The sequence below is a fragment of the Uranotaenia lowii genome, unplaced genomic scaffold (assembly GCF_029784155.1).
Source record: "Uranotaenia lowii strain MFRU-FL unplaced genomic scaffold, ASM2978415v1 HiC_scaffold_60, whole genome shotgun sequence".
Taxonomy (NCBI): domain Eukaryota; kingdom Metazoa; phylum Arthropoda; class Insecta; order Diptera; family Culicidae; genus Uranotaenia; species Uranotaenia lowii.
Window position 1 is genome coordinate 61036 of NW_026598534.1, and position 19698 is coordinate 80733.

The following is a 19698-nucleotide window of genomic DNA, read 5'->3' on the forward strand; positions in this document are numbered from 1 at the left end:
CAGCTGCGATGCCGTCATTCCCAGCTGAATTGTTGCTATTCAGCTGACAAATGGCTTCCTTAACTTCACTCATTGTTGGGAGTAGTTCCTCTACGTCGATGTAGCTACCCACCGCCTTGATCTCCTGCATGTGCGCCGTTCAGGTTTTCATCGAATTGCTGCTTACACCTTTTTATCACCTCACGATTGTCCGTCAGGATGCCCCCTGTCCTTATCCCGGCACATTTCGGCTTGCGGCACAAAACCTTTGCGAGATGCGTTGAGCTTCTGATAGAACTTTCGTGTTTCTTCGGAACGATGCAGCTGATCCAGCTCCTCCGGCGCTTTTTCTCCTGGAAAATTCGGACTCGCTGCCTCTTCCGCTGTCGCTGATTTTCCACGTTCCGACGGGTGCCTCTTTGCACTACTGCCGTCTGCGCGGCGTTTTCTTCGTCTATCGCCCTCCTACACTCCTCATCGAACCAGTCGTTCCGTCGTGTTCGTACTACATTCCCGATGACGTTCCCCGCAGCGCTGTTGATGGTTGTCTTGATGGTATCCCAACAGTCTTCGAGAGGGGCTTCTTCCAGCTCTCCCTCCACTGGCAGCGCTGCTTCGAGCGATTGCGCGTGGTCTGCTGCGACCTTAGGTTGCTTCAGACGTGCTATAACTAACCGAGGCGGGCGTCGGTTTCGTATGTTGATCACTACGGAGAGTTTTGGGCGTATCTTCACCGTCACCAGATAGTGGTCTGATTCGATGTTGGGGCCTCGACAGAATCTGACGTCAATGATGTCCGAGTAGTGCCGGCTGTCTATCAAAACGTGGTCGATCTGGAATTGCGTTTGATACGGTGGGAGGCGGTGCTGGAAAAAGGTACTACGTACGACCAGTCGTTTGGAGGCGGCGAAATCTATGAGTCTTGGGCCGTTTTCGTTTTTCAGCTAGTGCGCGCTGAACCTTCCATATGTCGGTTTCCCCGATGACGATCTTGATATCATGTTTTGAGCAGCGGTCATGTTCGATTCCAGCTGTGCGTAGAATTCGAGGTGAGGGCTGTGCACGTTGATGATGCTGATGTTGAAGAATCGGCCCTTGATTCTCAACCGGCACATTCGTGGGTCGATCGGCCACCCTCTTTCTAATGAGTATCTCGTGCAAAACAAAGTTGATTGCTTGATCCGAAACTAGAACAGATTCGAAAATGCGACTAATGGTCTCTAAAGCAAGGGGTGAACTTTTCAAACCAAGTACCCATAAGAAAAACGATACTTATTACGGGATGTTTAACAAATAAGTATACAGGAAAATTGTATCTGATCTGCAAGCTAAAAATCGAAAACCTCAATACTAAACTTACCTCGTAAGTTCTAGCGCCTGGTGTATTTTGTCCAACGAGAAACCCATCTCCAAAAGCGTTTCGATGGATCGAGCCTGATGCCGGCGTCGGATGGTCAGCCTTTGATTGAAGAGCAGCACCAACTTTTCAGCACAAGGGCCCGATCCTATCACGAAGGCAGAAGCACGGGCTAGAGAGATCAGTATGCGGCGCAGATCCTGCTGGAGCTGTAAACCAGATTTAACCATAGATTGCCTAATTATTATGGGTAAATTATTGAATAGCAAACGAGCCCCCTCATGCCCTGCAGTGTATGAATAATAATGTACGAAAAAAGGAAGGGGAAAACCTATCCATAATCAACACTTACATCCGTCTGGAGCATACCGATGTTGAAGCTTGTAGAGTTGGGCTGGCTGGTGCGGGACAGTGGAATGTGTTTGGTGGCCGCTAGCACCTCGGCTATCGACGGCCCTCGGATACCCTCCTCGGCCGGTATGAAATCGGTTCGCTTCACCACCAGCAGGAACTCCTCTGTAAAATTAATTGAGTCCATTACAACGACGTCCGGTCCGATGCAAATAAATGGATTAACAAACTAATTTCGGGAAGGCTATCGAGCGTTTCATTAACATTATAACATGATTAAGCAGTCCCCCGAAAATTAGCATTCATCTGGAATGAGTCCTGCCTGATTATCCTCCTGGCAGTTTATTTTTACTTTTAAAAAGATTTATCTTCGGGCTTCGTCGGCATAAAACTTCAAAATCTAATTTATTTTATTTCCAAGAAATACTGTGTTATTGGAAATTAAAAAAAAAGTGAGGAAACGCTTCCAATCGACACAATCAACCAATATTAATCATCCTAACCAGGCTACAACATTGAACTGCCGCCGATAAAGACGCCCACATTATTTTGGGCCAATTTACATACACCGACACCGGCGGCGTGCTGCTAATCTAAAAGGCACATAAGCGATTAATTCGTGAACCACCCACGCAACCACCCCCTACCGAAGAAAAACGTATAGACTGGGCTAGGACAACCAGTGAAACTCACCCTCTGCTTCGACGCCCAGTTTGTCCAGCGTGTCTCCATCCAGCAGGACCGTGCGGTTGCGGGATCGAATCAGTTTGTACTTCCCCGCCAGCTGTTCGATGTCCGACGAGAAATGAGGTAGCGAGAATGAGCAACTGGCGAACCGTTCCAGGGCACAGGTTTTCAATCTTGCACCGGTGCAGTCCCGCGTCACCTCAACGCACACCAGCCCACCTCGAGGGTTGACGATTCGAAGCGAGAAAGCGTCAACGGAATTGGTTGGCGGTGTGGAGAAGGCGTCGGCGGCGCTGGATCGTGATGAAGAGGAGGAAGCCGGCGGTTGGTTGCTGCCGCTGCCGGATCCGGTTTTGCTAGCTTTGCCATTGCGTATTCCAGTGGTGCTGCCGGTCCTGTAGGAAATGAAGAAACGCAGTCAACTAGAATAAGTAATGCAAATGCGAACCTACAGACTTGTGGGAGCCTTCCTGGAAGGCAAAAACGGGGTTTTAAAGATGAGGTGTTGAATGAAAAAGTAGTTTCTAAAAACTATGGATATAAACATACTTATAAACAAATTTAGGTTGAGCGTTTTTTTACTGAAATAAGGAGTGTATTCGAAAAAATGCAACACTTGGTTTTGTGAATAACTTTTGAAGGCATGGATGGAATTTGATGAAATTTTTAGCAAAGCTGCTTAGTAATGCAATTTTCACATGTGCAAATTTTTGTGACGTTGTGTCAAGTGGTTTGATAAAGAATTTTCTTGACTTTAATTTTTGGGCAACATGTGCGCCATCTATAATGTATATACGTTCTCTGTGTACATACTTTTTTTTAAAGGAATTTAACAGCAAGCTGTCATTCTTCCCAACGTGTACATACTATGAACCGCCCTTCTTTTCAAATCAAATCATATTTTAATAACGGTTTCTGTTTCCTGTAGGTTCATCTTCAAAAATACTTAAAATTTTGAATTTGGTAGAACTTATTACAAATTTAGCCGTTTGTCCTCCTTTGGCACAAAAATAGCATATTTGACCTTTTATTACTTCACCACAGTTTTTGCGTAAGGGCACGATTCCAAATCTAGCCGAAACATAATATGTGTTTTGTGGGATTTATTTAAGTGCTATGCAGGGAAAACGGTTACATTTGGAGGCAGTCTTTTTTATATATTTAATCAATCATCGTGTCAATCTTTATGAAACACCGACTGAATTCAGCTTCAACAGATCATCAGCCTCTCAAAAGTACTAGACATCATTTTTTCTCCTGGTTTATCTCCGGACCATTCAGGCGAGACTTGTAAACGAAATGTTCATGACTGGAAACCTGTCAGTTCCACGCTATACAGGGTGACAAAAAAGTCCGGTCACACTTTTTTGGGGTCGTTTGTAGCCTACACGTTGCATCTCTCTGGTACCATCTATATGTCAAATGAAAGGGCTAACATTGCTGCCCAAAGTGGCAGAGTTTAGTTTCTGTGCAGTTTGTATACATTGAGTTGTGAGACATGGCAGAGTTAAGAGCAGCTGTTATCGCTGAATATGTGAGAGGGTACAAACCCAGACACATATTCAAACACCTAGAACCGCTCGGAATAAACCGGAAATTCGTGTACCGGACCTTAAATCGGTACCTAGAGACCGAAGGCACCAAGGGCAAGGCACGATCTGGACGACCAAAGTCTGTGAGAACTCCAAGGCTGAAAAAGATTATACGAGACCATGCCGATGGAGCACGTGCCGCTTGCAATGATTCTCCGAGACGTCTGAAGCTGGTTCGATCAGAGAAAGGTGGTGTGATTCCGAGATATCGTCTGTGAAGTATCTTTATGAGTTACTGAATAAAGCTATGAAAGTCAGATTCAGGTTTTTTTCTTACTCCTTGAAATATTGAGCTTTTCCTGTGTGACCGGACTTTTTTGTCACCCTGTAGATTTCGTTTTGCTGGCCATTACGAAATTTGCGCTCGGTTTGACCACCGTATTTTGTTTATTTTACCGGTCGGCAGCCTTTTTACCTTGTAGAAGTTATGTCAGGGCTGTTTATCAGTCAGCTAGACGAACCAGTCAGAAAAATTGATCTTTTTATCACTTCCCTTATAGAAATTTTCGTATTGCGCTTGGTTAAGTATTTAAGATAGCAAATATTAGGAATAAAGTATTCCAGTTTCTATCACCAACCAGACAAGTCTCTCCTCTCCACTGCCCAAGTGCTGCAACAACAGTTTATGGGTCCAGCACTAGTGGAAAGAGAAAAGGCGGAATCAACAGTGGCAAGAAGTGCCAGCGCCGATGGAAGGACAACGAGCCGAAGCCAGGAATCAGAGCCACTGGAAGGTCGTCGATGCAGATCCATATGGAGGTCATTGAGCCGGGGCAACTGGAAGGTCGGCGAGCTGGAGACCGTGAAAGGTTGTCGGACGAGGACTCCACTGGAAGATCATCTAATCGGGAAGCCAGGTGGAGGTCGACAAGCCAGGAAACACGGGAGGTCGTCGGACAGGTACCATTGAAGGTCGTTTGGTCGGATCCTTAGAAGGTCAGCGGAAGGTCGTCGTTCCAAAATAACAGCATCGAGTCGGAACCAACAAAGTCGTCGGACTGGAACCATGGAAGGTCGTCGGACTGGAACCATGGAAGGTCGTCGGACCGGTGGCATGGAAGGTCGCTGGACAACGAAGCAGTCGTCGGGCCAGATTCACTGGTAGGTCGTCGTACCGAAAGTCATGGAAGGTTGGCGGCCGGTATCATGGAACGTCGTCAAGTCAGAAACTAGTAGGTGGTCGTCAGGCCAGGAGCAGGCCCTGGCAATTTCACTTTAAATCATCAATCGTCACTCAAAAATGAGCACAAAACGAGTCATTCGAAAGAGCTTCACTTTCACACCAGCTTCTCTTCACATTCGGCAAACGTTTACTTCAGTCCGCTTCCACCTCGGTTTCCTTCGTTCAACGACGGCAAACGTCGATTTCATTTCAAAACCAATTTCAAGCAAATCCCTTTCCATGAAAGGTTTAATTGCTTATACACAAATACCTACATAAAGAAAGCCGGCAGATGCTGGCACTTCCCGGCAATGTTATACAAACCGTGTGGAGAACATCTATCAGATTTCCAATTTTTTGACAGATTTAAGCTTTTTTCTTCAGATTTGAGCTTTCATCTGCTATGCTCTCAAGGCAAAAAAAGCTTAAATCGGAGGAACAAAAGCTTAAAAACGAGATTCACCAAGACTTACTCAAAAGATGTTGGTCACACGATACATAGACAAATCTTGTAACGTTGCCGGGTCCTGGATCCTGGGTGAAAAACAACAATACACGCCAACAATTTGCTGGCGCCCAAGGAGTACACCAACGACATCAACAATTGCTTGATTACGTACAAGCAGGCGGCGGCAACGCTATTCAAACCGTATGGAGCACATCTCTCAGATTTCACCTTTTTTGACAGATTTAAGCTTTTTTCCTCAGATTTAAGCTTTCGTCTCCTACACTGTAAATTTTTGCCTCGGTTTCCAGCAAAAAATATTGCTGGAATCGTTCAGCAATCCAAATTTTTGCTGGAAACCAGCAATCGGTTTTCGAATTGCTGGATTTTTCAGCATTCGGTTATGTGCTTGTCATTTTTGCTGAAAAATCAGCAATCGGTTTTCAAATTGCTGGACTCTCCAGCGATTGATCCAGTTTGCTGGAAAATCAGCAATCGAGTTGTCAATTTGGAGTTTGTTTTTGTTTCGTACGCTGAAGTTAGGTGAGATTCTATTGTACGAATTTAGATTAAATTAATATAATTATTTTATTTTCCTCTATATTCTAGCAACCAGGCATCAAGTCAAGGGTAAGTTTTTATTGTACAGGTAGATATTCCATAGAAGATACTAATCAAAACTATTTTTACAGGTGCCGGATGATCAACACTTTGGCACAAAGCGGCCACCCCAGAACCGGTGTTAGAAAGTGGTGAAAAAAAAGTTTTTTTTTTGAAAATGAATAAATCCCTTATTGAAAATCGAAGAAAATAATTGTTTTTATTGCTTATTGTATGCACAGCCAATATTAAACTTTAATTTTGAATTGAAATACAAATTTCATACTAAATACTGCCGGTTGTGTTGAAAGAAATAGCTGGTTTCCAGCAATCTGGATTGCTGATTTTCTAGCAATTTGAATTGCTGGAAACCAGCATTAACGTTTGCTGTTTTTTTCCAGCAATTGAAATTGCTGGAAAGTCAGCGGGACAAAAACCAGCAAAATTTTGCTGGTTTTTGTCCCGCTGACTTTCCAGCAAAATTTCCAGCAATTTAAATTGCTGGAAAAAACAGCAAACGTTAATGCTGGTTTCCAGCAATTCAAATCGCTGGAAAATCAGCAATCCAGATTGCTGGAAACCAGCTATTTCTTTCAACACAACCGGCAGTATTTAGTATGAAGTTTATATTCAATTCATAATTAAAGTTTAATATTGGCTGTGCATATAATAAGCAATAAAAACAATTATTTTCTCCCATTTTCAATAAGGGATTAATTTATTTTCCAAAAAAAAACTTTTTTTTTACAACTTTCACACCGGCTCTGGGGTGGGCGCTTTGTGCCAAAATGTTGATCATCCGCCACCTGTAAAAATAGTTTTGATGAGTATCTTCTATGGAATATCTACCTGTACAATAAAAACTTACCCTTGACTTGATGCCTGGTTGCTAGAATATAGAGGAAAATAAAATAATTATATTAATTTAACCTTAATTCGTAAAATAGAATCTCACCTTACTTCAGCTTACGAAACAAAAACAAACTCCAAATTGACAACTCGATTGCTGATTTTCCAGCAAACTAGATCAGTTGCTGGAAAGTCCAGCAATTTGAAAACCGATTGCTGATTTTTCAGCAAAAATGACAAGCACATAACCGAATGCTGAAAACTCCAGCAATTCGAAAACCGATTGCTGGTTTCCAGCAAAAATTTGGATTGCTGAACGTTTCCAGCATTTTTTTTTGCTGGAAATCGAGGCAAAAATTTACAGTGTGTGTATGCTCTCAAGGCAAAAAAAGCTTAAAAACGAGATTCACGACCACTTATTTAAAAGATGTTGGTCACACGATACATAGACAAAACGTATAACCTTGCCGCCGCCTGACGTACAAGGTGCCGGACCGGCACTGCCGGTAGACGCACCAACAAAAATACCAACAGTTGCACGGGGCGTACACATAAAAATCTGTCGCCTACAGGAGCTGTGTGTGTATGCCATTTACTGCCTGTTTCGCTGCATTGAAAGTCTCGTTTGACGACGAAATAGCAGACACTGAATGCGGGCAGTTCAAGGCATCATTGAACTCTCTTTTGCTGACTTTTGAATTCCTTTCTTTCGCCCGAGCAGTGAACATGAGGGGATTCACTTTCATTCGAGTAATGAAAGAAAACTCCTCGAAATTGAAATTTGCTGAAGTGAGACGAATAAAGGGAAATTTAAATATCATTCTTTCCTTTCGACGATTCCGAGCCCTGGCCAGGAGCCACTGCAGGACTTACTACGGATGGTTGTCAAGCCGGTGCCATGGAAGGTCGTCGGACTGGAAAGCCAAGTGGAGGTCGTCGAGCTGAACTACTAAAAGCGTCTGGCCTCAGGAAAGGCGTCGAGGTGGAAGGGAAGCTTCGAGCCGAGGGTAGAGCGCCGAGACCAGAACCATGGAAGGTCGTCGGGCCAGAGCCATTGGGAGGTCGTCGGGCCGGAAGCCATTGGAGTGTTGAGATTTGTCCAATGAGGTCGTCGGGCCAGAGCCATTGGGAGGTCGTCGGGCCGGAAGCCATTGGAGTGTTGAGATTTGTCCAATCGAAGCAATAGATGGGACAAATAACAACATACACATAATAAATAAACAATCAAATATGTAACCATAGGGATGGTTTTCCTATAAATAGAATGTTAGGATAGTCAAATAAAGTATTCCAGTTTTAACCTTCAAACAGTTAGTTTGTTCTCTCCTTTCCACTACGAAAGTGCTCCCTGCTGATGGAGCCATGGAAGGTTGGCGGGCCGGTGCCGTGGAAGGTGGTCAAGTTGTAGGAAAGGTGGTGGTGGTCGGACCAGGAACCTCTGGTGGACTTACGAGCCGGGAACTACGGAAGGTCGTCAAACAGGTGCCATGGAAGGGCGTCGGACTGGAACGCCAAGTGGAGGAGGTCGTCGGGATTGAGCCACTGGGAGGCGTTAGGCCTCAGGAGGAGCGTCGAGGCGAAGAGCTTCGATTCGCTGCGAAGGGCGTCGAGCCGTGAGAAACGGCATCGGTAGCAAGAAGGGTGTCGGCCAGACGGAAGTTTGTCTTCGAGTGATCCGCAGGAAGGTTGTCATCGAGTGGGCCGAAGGATGGTCGTCGAGCGAAACCAGAAGAGGGTCGTTGAGCGGAAGGCGATTGTCGTGGTCCGACACAGGGCTTTGCTGAGCGGTGAACTGCGTGTGTTGAGGAGGAGTGTTGAGATTCGTCTCATCGAAGCAATCGATGAGATGAATAACAACACACGCATGGTGGTGTTATTAGAAATAAACAGTTAGGAAATGTAACCATACAGATAGTTTTAGTATAAATAGGATGAAATGTATTGTAATAAAAGTATTCCAGTTTCTACCAGTAAGCAGATCAAACCTCTCCTTTCCACTGCCCAAGTGCTGCATCAACAGGTAGTGGAAAGGAGGAGAAGCGGAATCAAAAGTGGACAGTCATCCAGCCAGGAAGCCGATGGAAGGACAACGAGCCGGGAACCGTGGAAGGTTGTAGGACCAGGAGCCATCTGAACCGGGAAGCCAGATGGAGGTCGACAAGCCAGGAAAAACGGTGGTCGTTGGACAGGTGCCAAGGGAGGTCGTTAGGGCGAATCCATTGCGGGCTGGCCGGAATCCATAGGAAGGTCGGCGAGCCGGGAGCCAGAGGAAGGTCGTCGTGCCATTGGGGAGGCGTCGAGCCAATAGGAGAGTATCTAGCCGGAACCAAACCAGGTCGTCGGGCCGGAGCCACTGGGAGGTCGTCGGACCGGTGCCATGGAAGTTCGTAGAGCTGGGACCACGAATGCGGTCGACGGGCCAGATCCAGTGGTAGGTCGTCGAACCGGAAGCCATGGAAAGTAGGCGGGCCGGTATCATAGAACGTCGTCAAGTCAGTAACCAGGTGGTGATCGTCGGGTCAGGAGCCACTGGAGGACTTACGAGCGGGGTACCACGGAAGGTCGTCAAGCCGGTGCCATGGAAGGTCGTCGGACCGGAATGCCAAGTGGAGGTCGTCGGGCTGGAACCACTGGAAGGCGCAGGCCTCAGGAAAGGTGTCGAGATGGAAGAGAAGCTTCGAGCCACATGATGAGCGCTGAGACCAGAGCCATGGAAGGTAGTCGGGCCAGAGCCATTGGGAAGTCGTCGTGCCAGATCCCGGTGGAGGTCGTCGAACTGGAGTCATGGAAGGTCATCGAGTTGCAACAGGGGCGAGAGCGTGTTCCGGTGCGTGCGTTGAAGAGGAGTAGCCCCATCTTCAGGAGGAGCCTCCGGAGGCAGTTAGAAGGCTGCGGAATGCGTGTGTTGAGGAGGAGTGTTGAGAATCGTCTCATCAAAGCAATCGATGAGATGAATAGCAAAACTCGCATGATGTTTGTTTATAGCGAATAAACAATTAATAATTGTAACCATAGAAATGATTTAGTACTTAAGATAGCGAATTATTAGAAATTCCAATGTCCAAGTGGTACCAGACAAGTCTCTCCTTTTCACCGCCCAAGTGCTGCAACAACACACTTTTATTCAAATTTTAGCTCGCTGTTAGATCCTCAAGGACTCCTTTAACGATTTACCATATAAACTTTGGTCGAATAGTTGATTTCCAGCTGTTTTTGGGTCTTTCATTGGGACTTTCCTGGATTTTTCTCGATACTGAGATTCTCTATTGGACGCTATTTTAAAAACCATATATTGACCAGGGGACACATTACAATAAATACCTCTGAAGATGATGCACGACTATATTCAATCATTTGGAGGCATTTTGATGCGTTAAGGAATATTTTACAGTAGTCACTAAAGTACAACTTAAGTGATTTTTTCGGTTCAAATAGCGCATTGGAAAGTGTTGGGAACACTGGAACAATCATCGAAACCGTTCGGCTCTCAGATGACTGCTTGCCAGTCATTCTGTTGACGTCACCACCTCACTTGAATCTGGTTCTCCAAGTGACTAAGAACACGTTTTAATTAGTCAGTAATAAATACTTTTAATTCGTACGATTCGCGTTTCATAATTCTATTTTATATCGCCTCCGACCATCCTCGTCTCGCGAGTCGTAACAGTGGCGACGAGAAATCGGTTTACCGACGGTTATTCGGTGATTATCGCGAAAGTTTTGCGTCGATCAATTGGACGAAGTTGAGGTTAGGATGGAAGATCATTCCATGTCTCCCGAAAATCATGTTCCGCGCACATCAACTCCAGCGGGAAATTCCGTGGTACCGGGTTTTCAACAGCACCCGCCCACAGCATCAGGAACAGCGGGATTTCAACACCAGCCGCAGCAGAACCACCTCCTTCGTCAACCAATGCTACAGCAGCAACAATTCCAGCAGCACACACCACCGTACCACGCGGATCCAGTGCTCACCCAAATCCTGCACCAGTTACAGCAACAGCAGTCGGTCACACAGCTCCTCCAGAAACATCAGGAAGTTACACCACCTGCACATCTGTCGAACCTAGAACTCGTCATTGAATCTTTGGCCAACAGCATAGCAGAGTTCCGCTACGAGCCTGAGCACAACATAACCTTCACAGCCTGGTTCACCCGTTATGAAGATCTATTCGCCAGGGATGCAGCTCGGCTTGATGACAGCGCCAAGGTTCGATTGCTGCTTCGCAAGATCGGAACGTCTGAACACGACAGATACACCAGCTATATCCTCCCGAAGGCACCCAAAAATGTGAGTTTTTCCGAAACAGTAACCCGGATGAAAAGTTTATTTGGCACTCCTCAATCCATCATAAGTAGGAGGTACCAATGTCTCCAGGTATCCAAGCAACCTTCGGAGGATTACAAATCATTTGCGTGTCGTGTGAATAGACTGTGTGTAGAATTTGAACTTGGGAAGATGTCGGAAGACCAGTTCAAATGCCTCATGTTTGTGTGTGGCCTTAAGGCGGAAAACGACGCGGAAATGAGAACCAGGTTGCTCTCCAGGATCGAAGAGAGGAACGATATCAGTCTGGAACAAGTTTCGGACGAGTGCCAACGGTTGCTCAACATCAAACACGATGCGGCTATGATAGAGGGTGCTCCATCGTCAGCAGCAGTCCGAGCGATCAGGGGGAAGAAGACGTTTGAGAAACGATTTCCGAAACCTTCATTCTCACCGCCGCGTTCCAGTAAAGAAAGTGGATCTCGACCAGCATCTCCATGTTGGAACTGTGGCTCCATGCATTATGCTCGCGATTGCCATTTCATCAAGCATAAGTGCACCAACTGTGGCCAATTTGGTCACAAAGATGGCTACTGTTCCAGTGCGAAGAAGTCCAAACGTCCTGGTAAACGCGATAAATTTCGACCAGCAACGAGAAGCCTGCAAGTGAAAAATGTGCGTCATAGAAGGAAGTTTGTCCCGGTCGTGATCAACAACCAAACAGTGAGGCTTCAGTTGGACACAGCTTCTGACATTAGCATTGTGTCCGAGGCTACATGGCAGCTCATCGGGAAACCAGAATGCCGCAGGTCGATGGTTACAGCATCAACAGCTTCCGGAAAACCACTTAAGCTCCAATCAGAATTCTCCTGTGATGTCACGATAAATGGTGTCACTCGTACTGGAAGGTTTTACATCGTGAAGCAGCAGCTGAACTTGCTCGGTCTCGATATTATCGAGGCATTCAACCTGTCGTCCTTACCCATGGAAAGTTTTTGCAACCAAGTTACCAGTGGACCAACCAACGTACAGTCCCTGAAAGAAAAGTTTCCTACCGTGTTCAGTGATGTTCCGGGACTTTGCACAAAAACCAAGGTGAGGCTTACACTGAAGGAAGGAAGTGTTCCTGTCTTCCGGCCAAAACGACCGGTGGCATAAGCCATGTGTAGCATCGTCGACAGCGAACTCGACCGGCTGGAGAAACTTGGCATAATCTCTCCTGTCGAGTATTCTGAGTGGGCGGCTCCGATTGTAGTCGTCAGGAAAGCGAGCGGAGCAATCAGAATATGCGGCGATTATTCGACGGGACTCAATAATGCACTCCAACCACACCAGTACCCACTCCCACTACCTCAGGACATCTTCTCTAAACTGGCGACATGTAAAATATTCAGCCAGATCGACTTATCTGATGCATTCCTGCAGGTAGAAGTGGACGAAAGTTCGAGGGAAATGCTGACCAACAACACACACCGGGGCTTGTACCGCTTCCATCGATTGTCCCCGGGCGTGAAGGCTGCTCCAGGGGCCTTTCAACAGCTTGTGGATACCATGCTCGCCGGACTGGAGTGCACTTCAGGGTATCTTGACGATGTCCTAATTGGCGGCAAGACCGAAGACGAACACGACCGAAACCTGCAACATTTTCTGCAACGAGTCCAAGAATTTGGGTTCACCATCAAGCTGGAAAAATGCTCTTTCGGCCAATCCCAAATTAAGTATCTGGGACATCTCATCGATCAACATGGTATTCGTCCAGATCCGAGCAAAATCACAGCCATCCGCAACATGCCAGCTCCTTCAGACGTATCCGGGGTTCGCTCATTCTTGGGTGCCATTAACTATTATGGCAAATTCGTTCCGGCCATGCGAACTCTCCGGTACCCACTGGACGATCTACTGTTAGAAGGCAAGAAATTCATCTGGTCCAAGGAGTGTCAAACGGTGTTCGACAAGTTCAAGCAGATCCTTTCGTCAGACACTCTGCTCACACACTACGACCCAAACCTGCCGATTGTGGTATCAGCAGACGCCTTTTCCGTTGGCATTGGCGCCACCATCAGCCACAAATTTCCAGATGGATCAATCAAGGTAGTCCAGCATGCATCACGAGCTCTAACCCCAGCGGAGCAAAAATATAGTCAGCCGGACCGCGAAGGGTTAGCTCTTGTTTATGCCACAACAAAGTTCCACAAAATGGTATTTGGAAGAAGATTCACCCTGGAAACCGATCATGCACCGCTCTTGCGTATTTTCGGATCCAAATCCGGAATCCCTGTGTACACCGCCAACAGGCTCCAACGGTGGGCTCTTCAGCTTCTTCTGTATGATTTCCACATCGTTTACGTCAACACCGAAAAGTTTGGGAACGCAGATGTTTTATCCCGACTCATTGGAAATCATGCCAAACCCGACGAAGATTTCATCGTAGCCAGCATTGCAGTGGAAAATGATGTAAGATCAATCGCATTAGATACGCTAAAAATCCTTCCTCTTTCTTTTAGAGTTGTCCAGCGAACTACCCAATCCGATTCAGTGTTACGAAAAGTTGTCAACTATATACGGCAAGGTTGGCCTCAGTCAAAATCGGCCATTTCGGATTCGGAGATTCGTCGTTTCTTTGACAGACGGGAAGCACTTTCCCTCATCGACGGATGTGTAATGTTCGCTGAGCGACTCGTAATGCCCTCGGAATATCGCCAACGATGCCTTCGCCAGATACACTGCGGTCATCCGGGCATTCAACGTATGAAGGCGATTGCTAGAAGCTATGTGTATTGGCCCTCAATCGATGCCGATATTGAAAACTAATGGTACCCAATTTACCAGTGGAGAATTTGCTACATTTTGCATCGAGAACGGAATTGACCACGTCACAACTGCACCATTCCACCCACAGTCCAACGGCCAAGCCGAAAGGTACGTTGACACCTTCAAAAGAGCAATTAAAAAAATCCGAGAAGGAGGAGGAAGCATAACGGAAGCTCTAGACGTTTTTCTGCTAACGTATAGAACAACGCCCAACGCATCAGCTCCAAACAACTTGTCACCAGCCGAGATTTTGTTTGGAAGAAAAATTCGAACCAATTTAGACCTATTACTTCCACCATCCAAACCGTCAACAACCAGCAACATCGACGACGGTAAAGTAAGTTCATTTGAGCCTAAAAGTGAAGTCTACGTAAAAGTACATGCAAGGAATTCGTGGAGATGGGCACCTGGCGTTGTAATGGAACGCATAGGTCATGTTATGTACAATGTGTGGGTGCAAGATGAAAAGATGGTACGTGCTCATATTAACCAGATGCGTCAGAGATCGGATAGCGAAAATTCCCTTAGTCAGCCAGTAGTCAACCCTGTCCAACGTAAATTGCCATTGGACATATTGCTTCGTGCCTGGGATCTGCCTTCGCCTGATACACATGCTTCCGGAACTTCGGCTAGTGTCGCTGATTCACAAAAAGGTTCGTCACTGCAATCAACGACGTTACAAGCATCACCACAGCTTCCTGGCCGGTCCGGTCAAGTGTGGGTTTCGCCACAGTCGCTATCCACCGCAGAAAATCTGGAACTGTCCCCGTTATCGTCTAGTTCATCATCGTCCATGTTGTCTACATCTTCTGTGGTCCCATCATCGTCTTCGGATTTCAAATCAGCTAATGAATACCAAACACCAGCACAAATTCCTCGACGGTCCTTGAGGGTTCGAAGACCGCCCGTTAGGTTTGATCCGTACCAGCTCTTCTAACGAGGGAGATGTTGGGAACACTGGAACAATCATCGAAACCGTTCGGCTCTCAGATGACTGCTTGCCAGTCATTCTGTTGACGTCACCACCTCACTTGAATCTGGTTCTCCAAGTGACTAAGAACACGTTTTAATTAGTCAGTAATAAATACTTTTAATTTGTACGATTCGCGTTTCATAATTCTATTTTATATTGCCTCCGACCATCCTCGTCTCGCGAGTCGTAACAGAAAGAGTTATCACGAGGCTGAACCAATTTCAACACAAAAAGATACAGGTCGTGTTAAAGGACGTTTAAATAATCTACATATTTGGAGTAGCGTAGGGTTGAGAATCTCAATGCTTTAGGATGTACTCAGGCCTCCAAAGAATACATTTTTGGTTGTCGGTTTGCCAATATTTGCTTATCCTGAAAGTTTTTTCTCACTTTGAACGTGAGTAGAACCTTGGTTAAGATTTGTTGAAATTATCAACATAAGCCCTTATACGGAAGAATATATTTTTCATTATTTCTTCCGATATTTAGGGCATGTCTATGAGTTTATGGAAGGCCTGAATATCTCAAAGTATTGATTTTATAAACTTAATTATGCTCCAAATGGATTATTTAAACATCCTATAACATTACCTATGACACTTCATTAAGAAATTGGGTTGAGCCAGGTGATAACTCCTTCCAATACGGCATTGAAATCGAGAAAAATCACCCATTTTAACAACAGTGACTACTGTGAAATATCCCTGAACGCCTCAAAATGGTCAACTATGGAGATCGTTTTTAGAGACAGGTCAAGAATCCAGTAGAAAACATAAATTCTTGGGAACAATTATTCCCAGCGTGACAAAATGGCTTCGAATTTTTCTCGAAATTTCTAGAATAAACTTTAGGTTCCGACAAAGAATTTCAATAATACGTATCAAATTATCACGATTGGCATCAAAAAGTCAAAAACGTCGACATGTCACATGTGACAATCATGCGTCCAGCGGCAGAATAGGGAACTGTAAATAGCAGGTCTTATAGGAGTGTCAAATTAACACTCAAGATCTGCTTGTCTGGGCTTTCAGGGAGCATCCATAATAAAAGTAATGATGCAAAATTAAAGATTTCATGAATTCATAGGGGGTTCCCCAGAAGAAACTATTTTATTCGGATGCATGCGAATAAAGTTTAAGCCGTCAAACTTCCACTGGTGTCCAATTGACACTCAAGAGCCGATGAGGGTTAGACTAACGTTAAATGCCTTAAAATTTAAGAATAGAGGAAACAAAATGTCAGGAGTTTAAATATTATTCAAAAATATTTAAAATAAACTTAGTTCCGTGTAAAAAAAATTTCCAAAAAAATTCACATTAGCATACCGTCATATCGCTCAACTCAGCGGCGTTTTCATTGTCATGGCATGACTGCCACCTCAGAGTCTGACTGCCATCAGACATTCAGGTGACTCATTTTTACGTACCGTTTCATTTTTGTTAGTGATTTTGCAAATAGACCACCCTCAGACCATTGCCGCTGATTTCGAAACCATAACTGGCTCTCAAAATGTTATGCAATTGGCGGACGAGAACCCTGTTATACAGGAGAATGTGCCGGCTGACTGGCACATAGGTAGAATAGAGGTGTACCAAATAGCGTCGTGTGTCAGCCAGCCATATCGTCCATTCGCTAGCCCAACTCAACTGAATCCAACGCTGGCTAGCAGTGTCAGTGGGCAAAAGCCAAACGTTACCAGAAACCTGATTAATTTTTTATCTCGCCGCTATACCCATTTTGATACAGAAAACGGGATTCGTCCGTCCATTTGGTCCTTCCGTCCGTTCGAATGTTGAACGAAAAAAAACGGCAATAAAATTAAAGGATAAAGAGCTCCGTAGACCGATTTATTCGTTTGGTGCTGGGACCCTGCTTATGACTCTCATGCCCCACACCCACTTTAACTCGCCCAGGGCTTACGGTCGGTATACCGTTCGACCTGCATCGTCGTTTCACCTTTGGCCGGAAGGGTTTGGTCCAGTACACGTTGTGCTGTCGGTGCCACCGGTGGACATATGATGGTTGCCGTGTCCGTTGTTTCTTGACGGGACGAAAAATTTACGAATTCTTCTCATCATTTATTCATTTGTTTACAGGTTGTCTTTCGGGTCCGATAATAATCTAATATCGAAGGGTCAGGTATAACGGGATGTTTTTTTTGTTGGTTTTGTGCACTGCTCTATTCTAGGGGATGCGGAAAAGACTGACTTACCTAGAGCGAACAGAACTCGGCGAAGCAATGGCCTGCTGTGATTGGTTTCTACTGTTACTGCTGCCAGATGAGAATCGAAAGCTTCGACTTCCGGGACTGGCTCGATGAGTGCTGGAACCAGATGCTGGCGAGGCAGATGCTGATGCATTGGGTGTTGATCCGCTTGACGAGCCTTCACCTGCCGTTGACGAATCGCCACCGCCTGTAGCAGCAGAACTAGCTGTGTCCCGTTGCTGCTTCCTAGATTGCTGCCAGCGAGCCTTCTTTTCGGCAATCTTTTCCCTCATCCATGGAATCATTGTTATGTGGAACCCACCAATGTTGGTCGATTTTGTTAACTGATACACTGCGGTCCTGGCTACAGTGAGTTGTCTTCTGCTACTCTTAAGGATTACCATACGAGACACAAGCGCCCTCCCCCCTTAATTAGGTCATATGCAAATTCTTACACCGTTGAGCCCCCAAGTTCTGCTGCTTTCGGTTCGGCCGTAGTCGCAATCCAGCAAGAGGGAGCACGGCATTTTCGTCACCGACGACTGCTGCTGCTGGCAAACTCTTCTGGAAAGGGTGGGGAGTCTCACTGATGGGAAAACTACATTGGCGATAATAAATTTCCCTTATTTCCGTGTATCCTTTTTTCTTCTTGCGCTGCTGCCTGGAAAGTAGTAGAGCTGCCTTATTTGCTTCTTCACCTGTGCTAAATGAATTATAACACTGCCACTTCAACACGCCTCATATGTATTCTTCGGCCTGATCCTTGCACAACACACGGGAACTCCGTTGTCCGACTGGAGTGAGAGGGGGTGGTCTGGATATAAGAAAAGTTTTTGATGAAAACAGATAGAAAGGGACGACGGCGGTGAGGGCCAAAATTTATGTGCCAAAGTTGCCAACAGCACATCCCAAAAGTCAGCGAATAAACAAAGCTACTGACTTGACTTCTGACTTCTTTTGGTTGGCTACACACCACACCACACAACACTACACCTATCGCCACACACACCTGCCAGCCAGGCAGCCACTGTGCTTAAGGACGCGTATCCGAATTGACTCGCTAGCACGCGACTCGACGACTAAATCCACTAACGAGCAGCCCACAGAAGAACTGTCACCAAAGGACGGTCTGTTGGCTTTGCTGCTGCCTACCAAACTGCTTCTCTATACCCATGACCATGGCTATGACAAACGTATGAGAGGAGCAAGGAGCAGAGGATCAACCAACCAACAACCGACGAAGCGTTTCCTTTTCACTTTTCCGCATCCTTTCGTGTGCCAGCCAACAGCAGCGGACTGAGTCTGTCCGAGAAGTGGTTTGGTTTTGTTGTGGGTGGGTAGGTGGTATGGGGTGCCGTTTTGATGTCAGCAGCGGAAGGATATTTTTATCTGTTGTGACTGGTCCGTTTCATTCTGACTGGTTCCTTGAAAGGCAAACAAGTTGAATTGCATGCAAGTTTTCGTAGAAAGTTGCATCAAGCCTGCAACGAAAATGAACCGTCCGGAGGCCGCACTTCGATACATTTGAAATATGAACATATGAGTACATAAATAAATTCAAATCAGGTTTTCTTCATAAATGTTTGTTTGTTCATCATTTTATCAATGATTGATTTTACTCAAAACTGAATAATTTCAGAACTTCCTAGCGCCATACCACAAAAATCAGAGAAGATAGACAAAATATGACTAAAAATTCGGAATCTAGACGCAAATGAGTTTTATAAACTCTAATGAATAAATATAAAAAAAACTCACCCGTTCCGAAGACTCGTTACTCTTTAATCATCCATTGTCTTAAGCCGGTGTGCTTCGCTGAGATTTTTCCAAGATTCTTCCACAGTTCACAAGTCATCGTTGAACCAGTTCGGTAGCGTTTGGGTTGCTTTCTCCAGAAATATGGAAGAAACAAAGAACAAAATATTGAAGATTAGTTTTAAAGAAACCGTGTTGTTCGAGATCTTAAAGTTATTTTTTTTTAATGAATTTGATAACATGCTAAAATTAAGGAACCTTTCCTATCTCGGACACTTAATATGATTGTTGTAAGCTGATAATTTAAAATTACCCCTACTGAAAGAGTATATGCGGTAGGTACGTTTGGTAAGATCAATTTTTCGTTTCTTTTCATCTTATAGGTTTTTTTTTCTGTCGTTTAGAATTGAGGCTCTCAGGATCAGAGGGATGCAAGTGCCAATATCATCAATTTTGAGTTGAGTATACCTAACGATTCTTTATGTTTCAATGTGCATCTGGTGCAAAACTCGTTTTTTTTGTCATTTTTTTTAAACTTTTTTGATTGAATTAAAATTGCTTGAATTTGAAAAATATATGGAAAATTGAACATCTTCACACGTTTGAAGCGATTTTTTTTTTTAACTATCGCTTGAACCCCTCTGATCCTCCCCCTGTGATTTTT

At 45.2% G+C, this 19698-nt stretch overlaps 1 protein-coding gene across 4 annotated transcripts in view; it reads right to left on the bottom strand.

The window, feature by feature from the left end:
• The window catches only part of LOC129760409 (ubiquitin-associated domain-containing protein 1), a 21560-nt gene extending 2972 nt beyond the window's left edge, over window positions 1-18588 (bottom strand). Inside the window, exons 1-5 of one of the 4 annotated variants that reach the window (XM_055758061.1) lie at window positions 18289-18588; window positions 17286-18093; window positions 2381-2769; window positions 1689-1852; window positions 1340-1545 (exon numbers count right to left, since the gene is read on the bottom strand). In XM_055758061.1, coding sequence (XP_055614036.1) covers window positions 1340-1545; window positions 1689-1852; window positions 2381-2769; window positions 17286-17683 — 1157 coding nt within the window. In that variant the 5' untranslated portion in view covers window positions 17684-18093; window positions 18289-18588. The other 3 variants (XM_055758060.1, XM_055758059.1, XM_055758062.1) reach the window with 3 other exon arrangements.
• Window positions 18589-19698: the final 1110 nt, after the last annotated feature.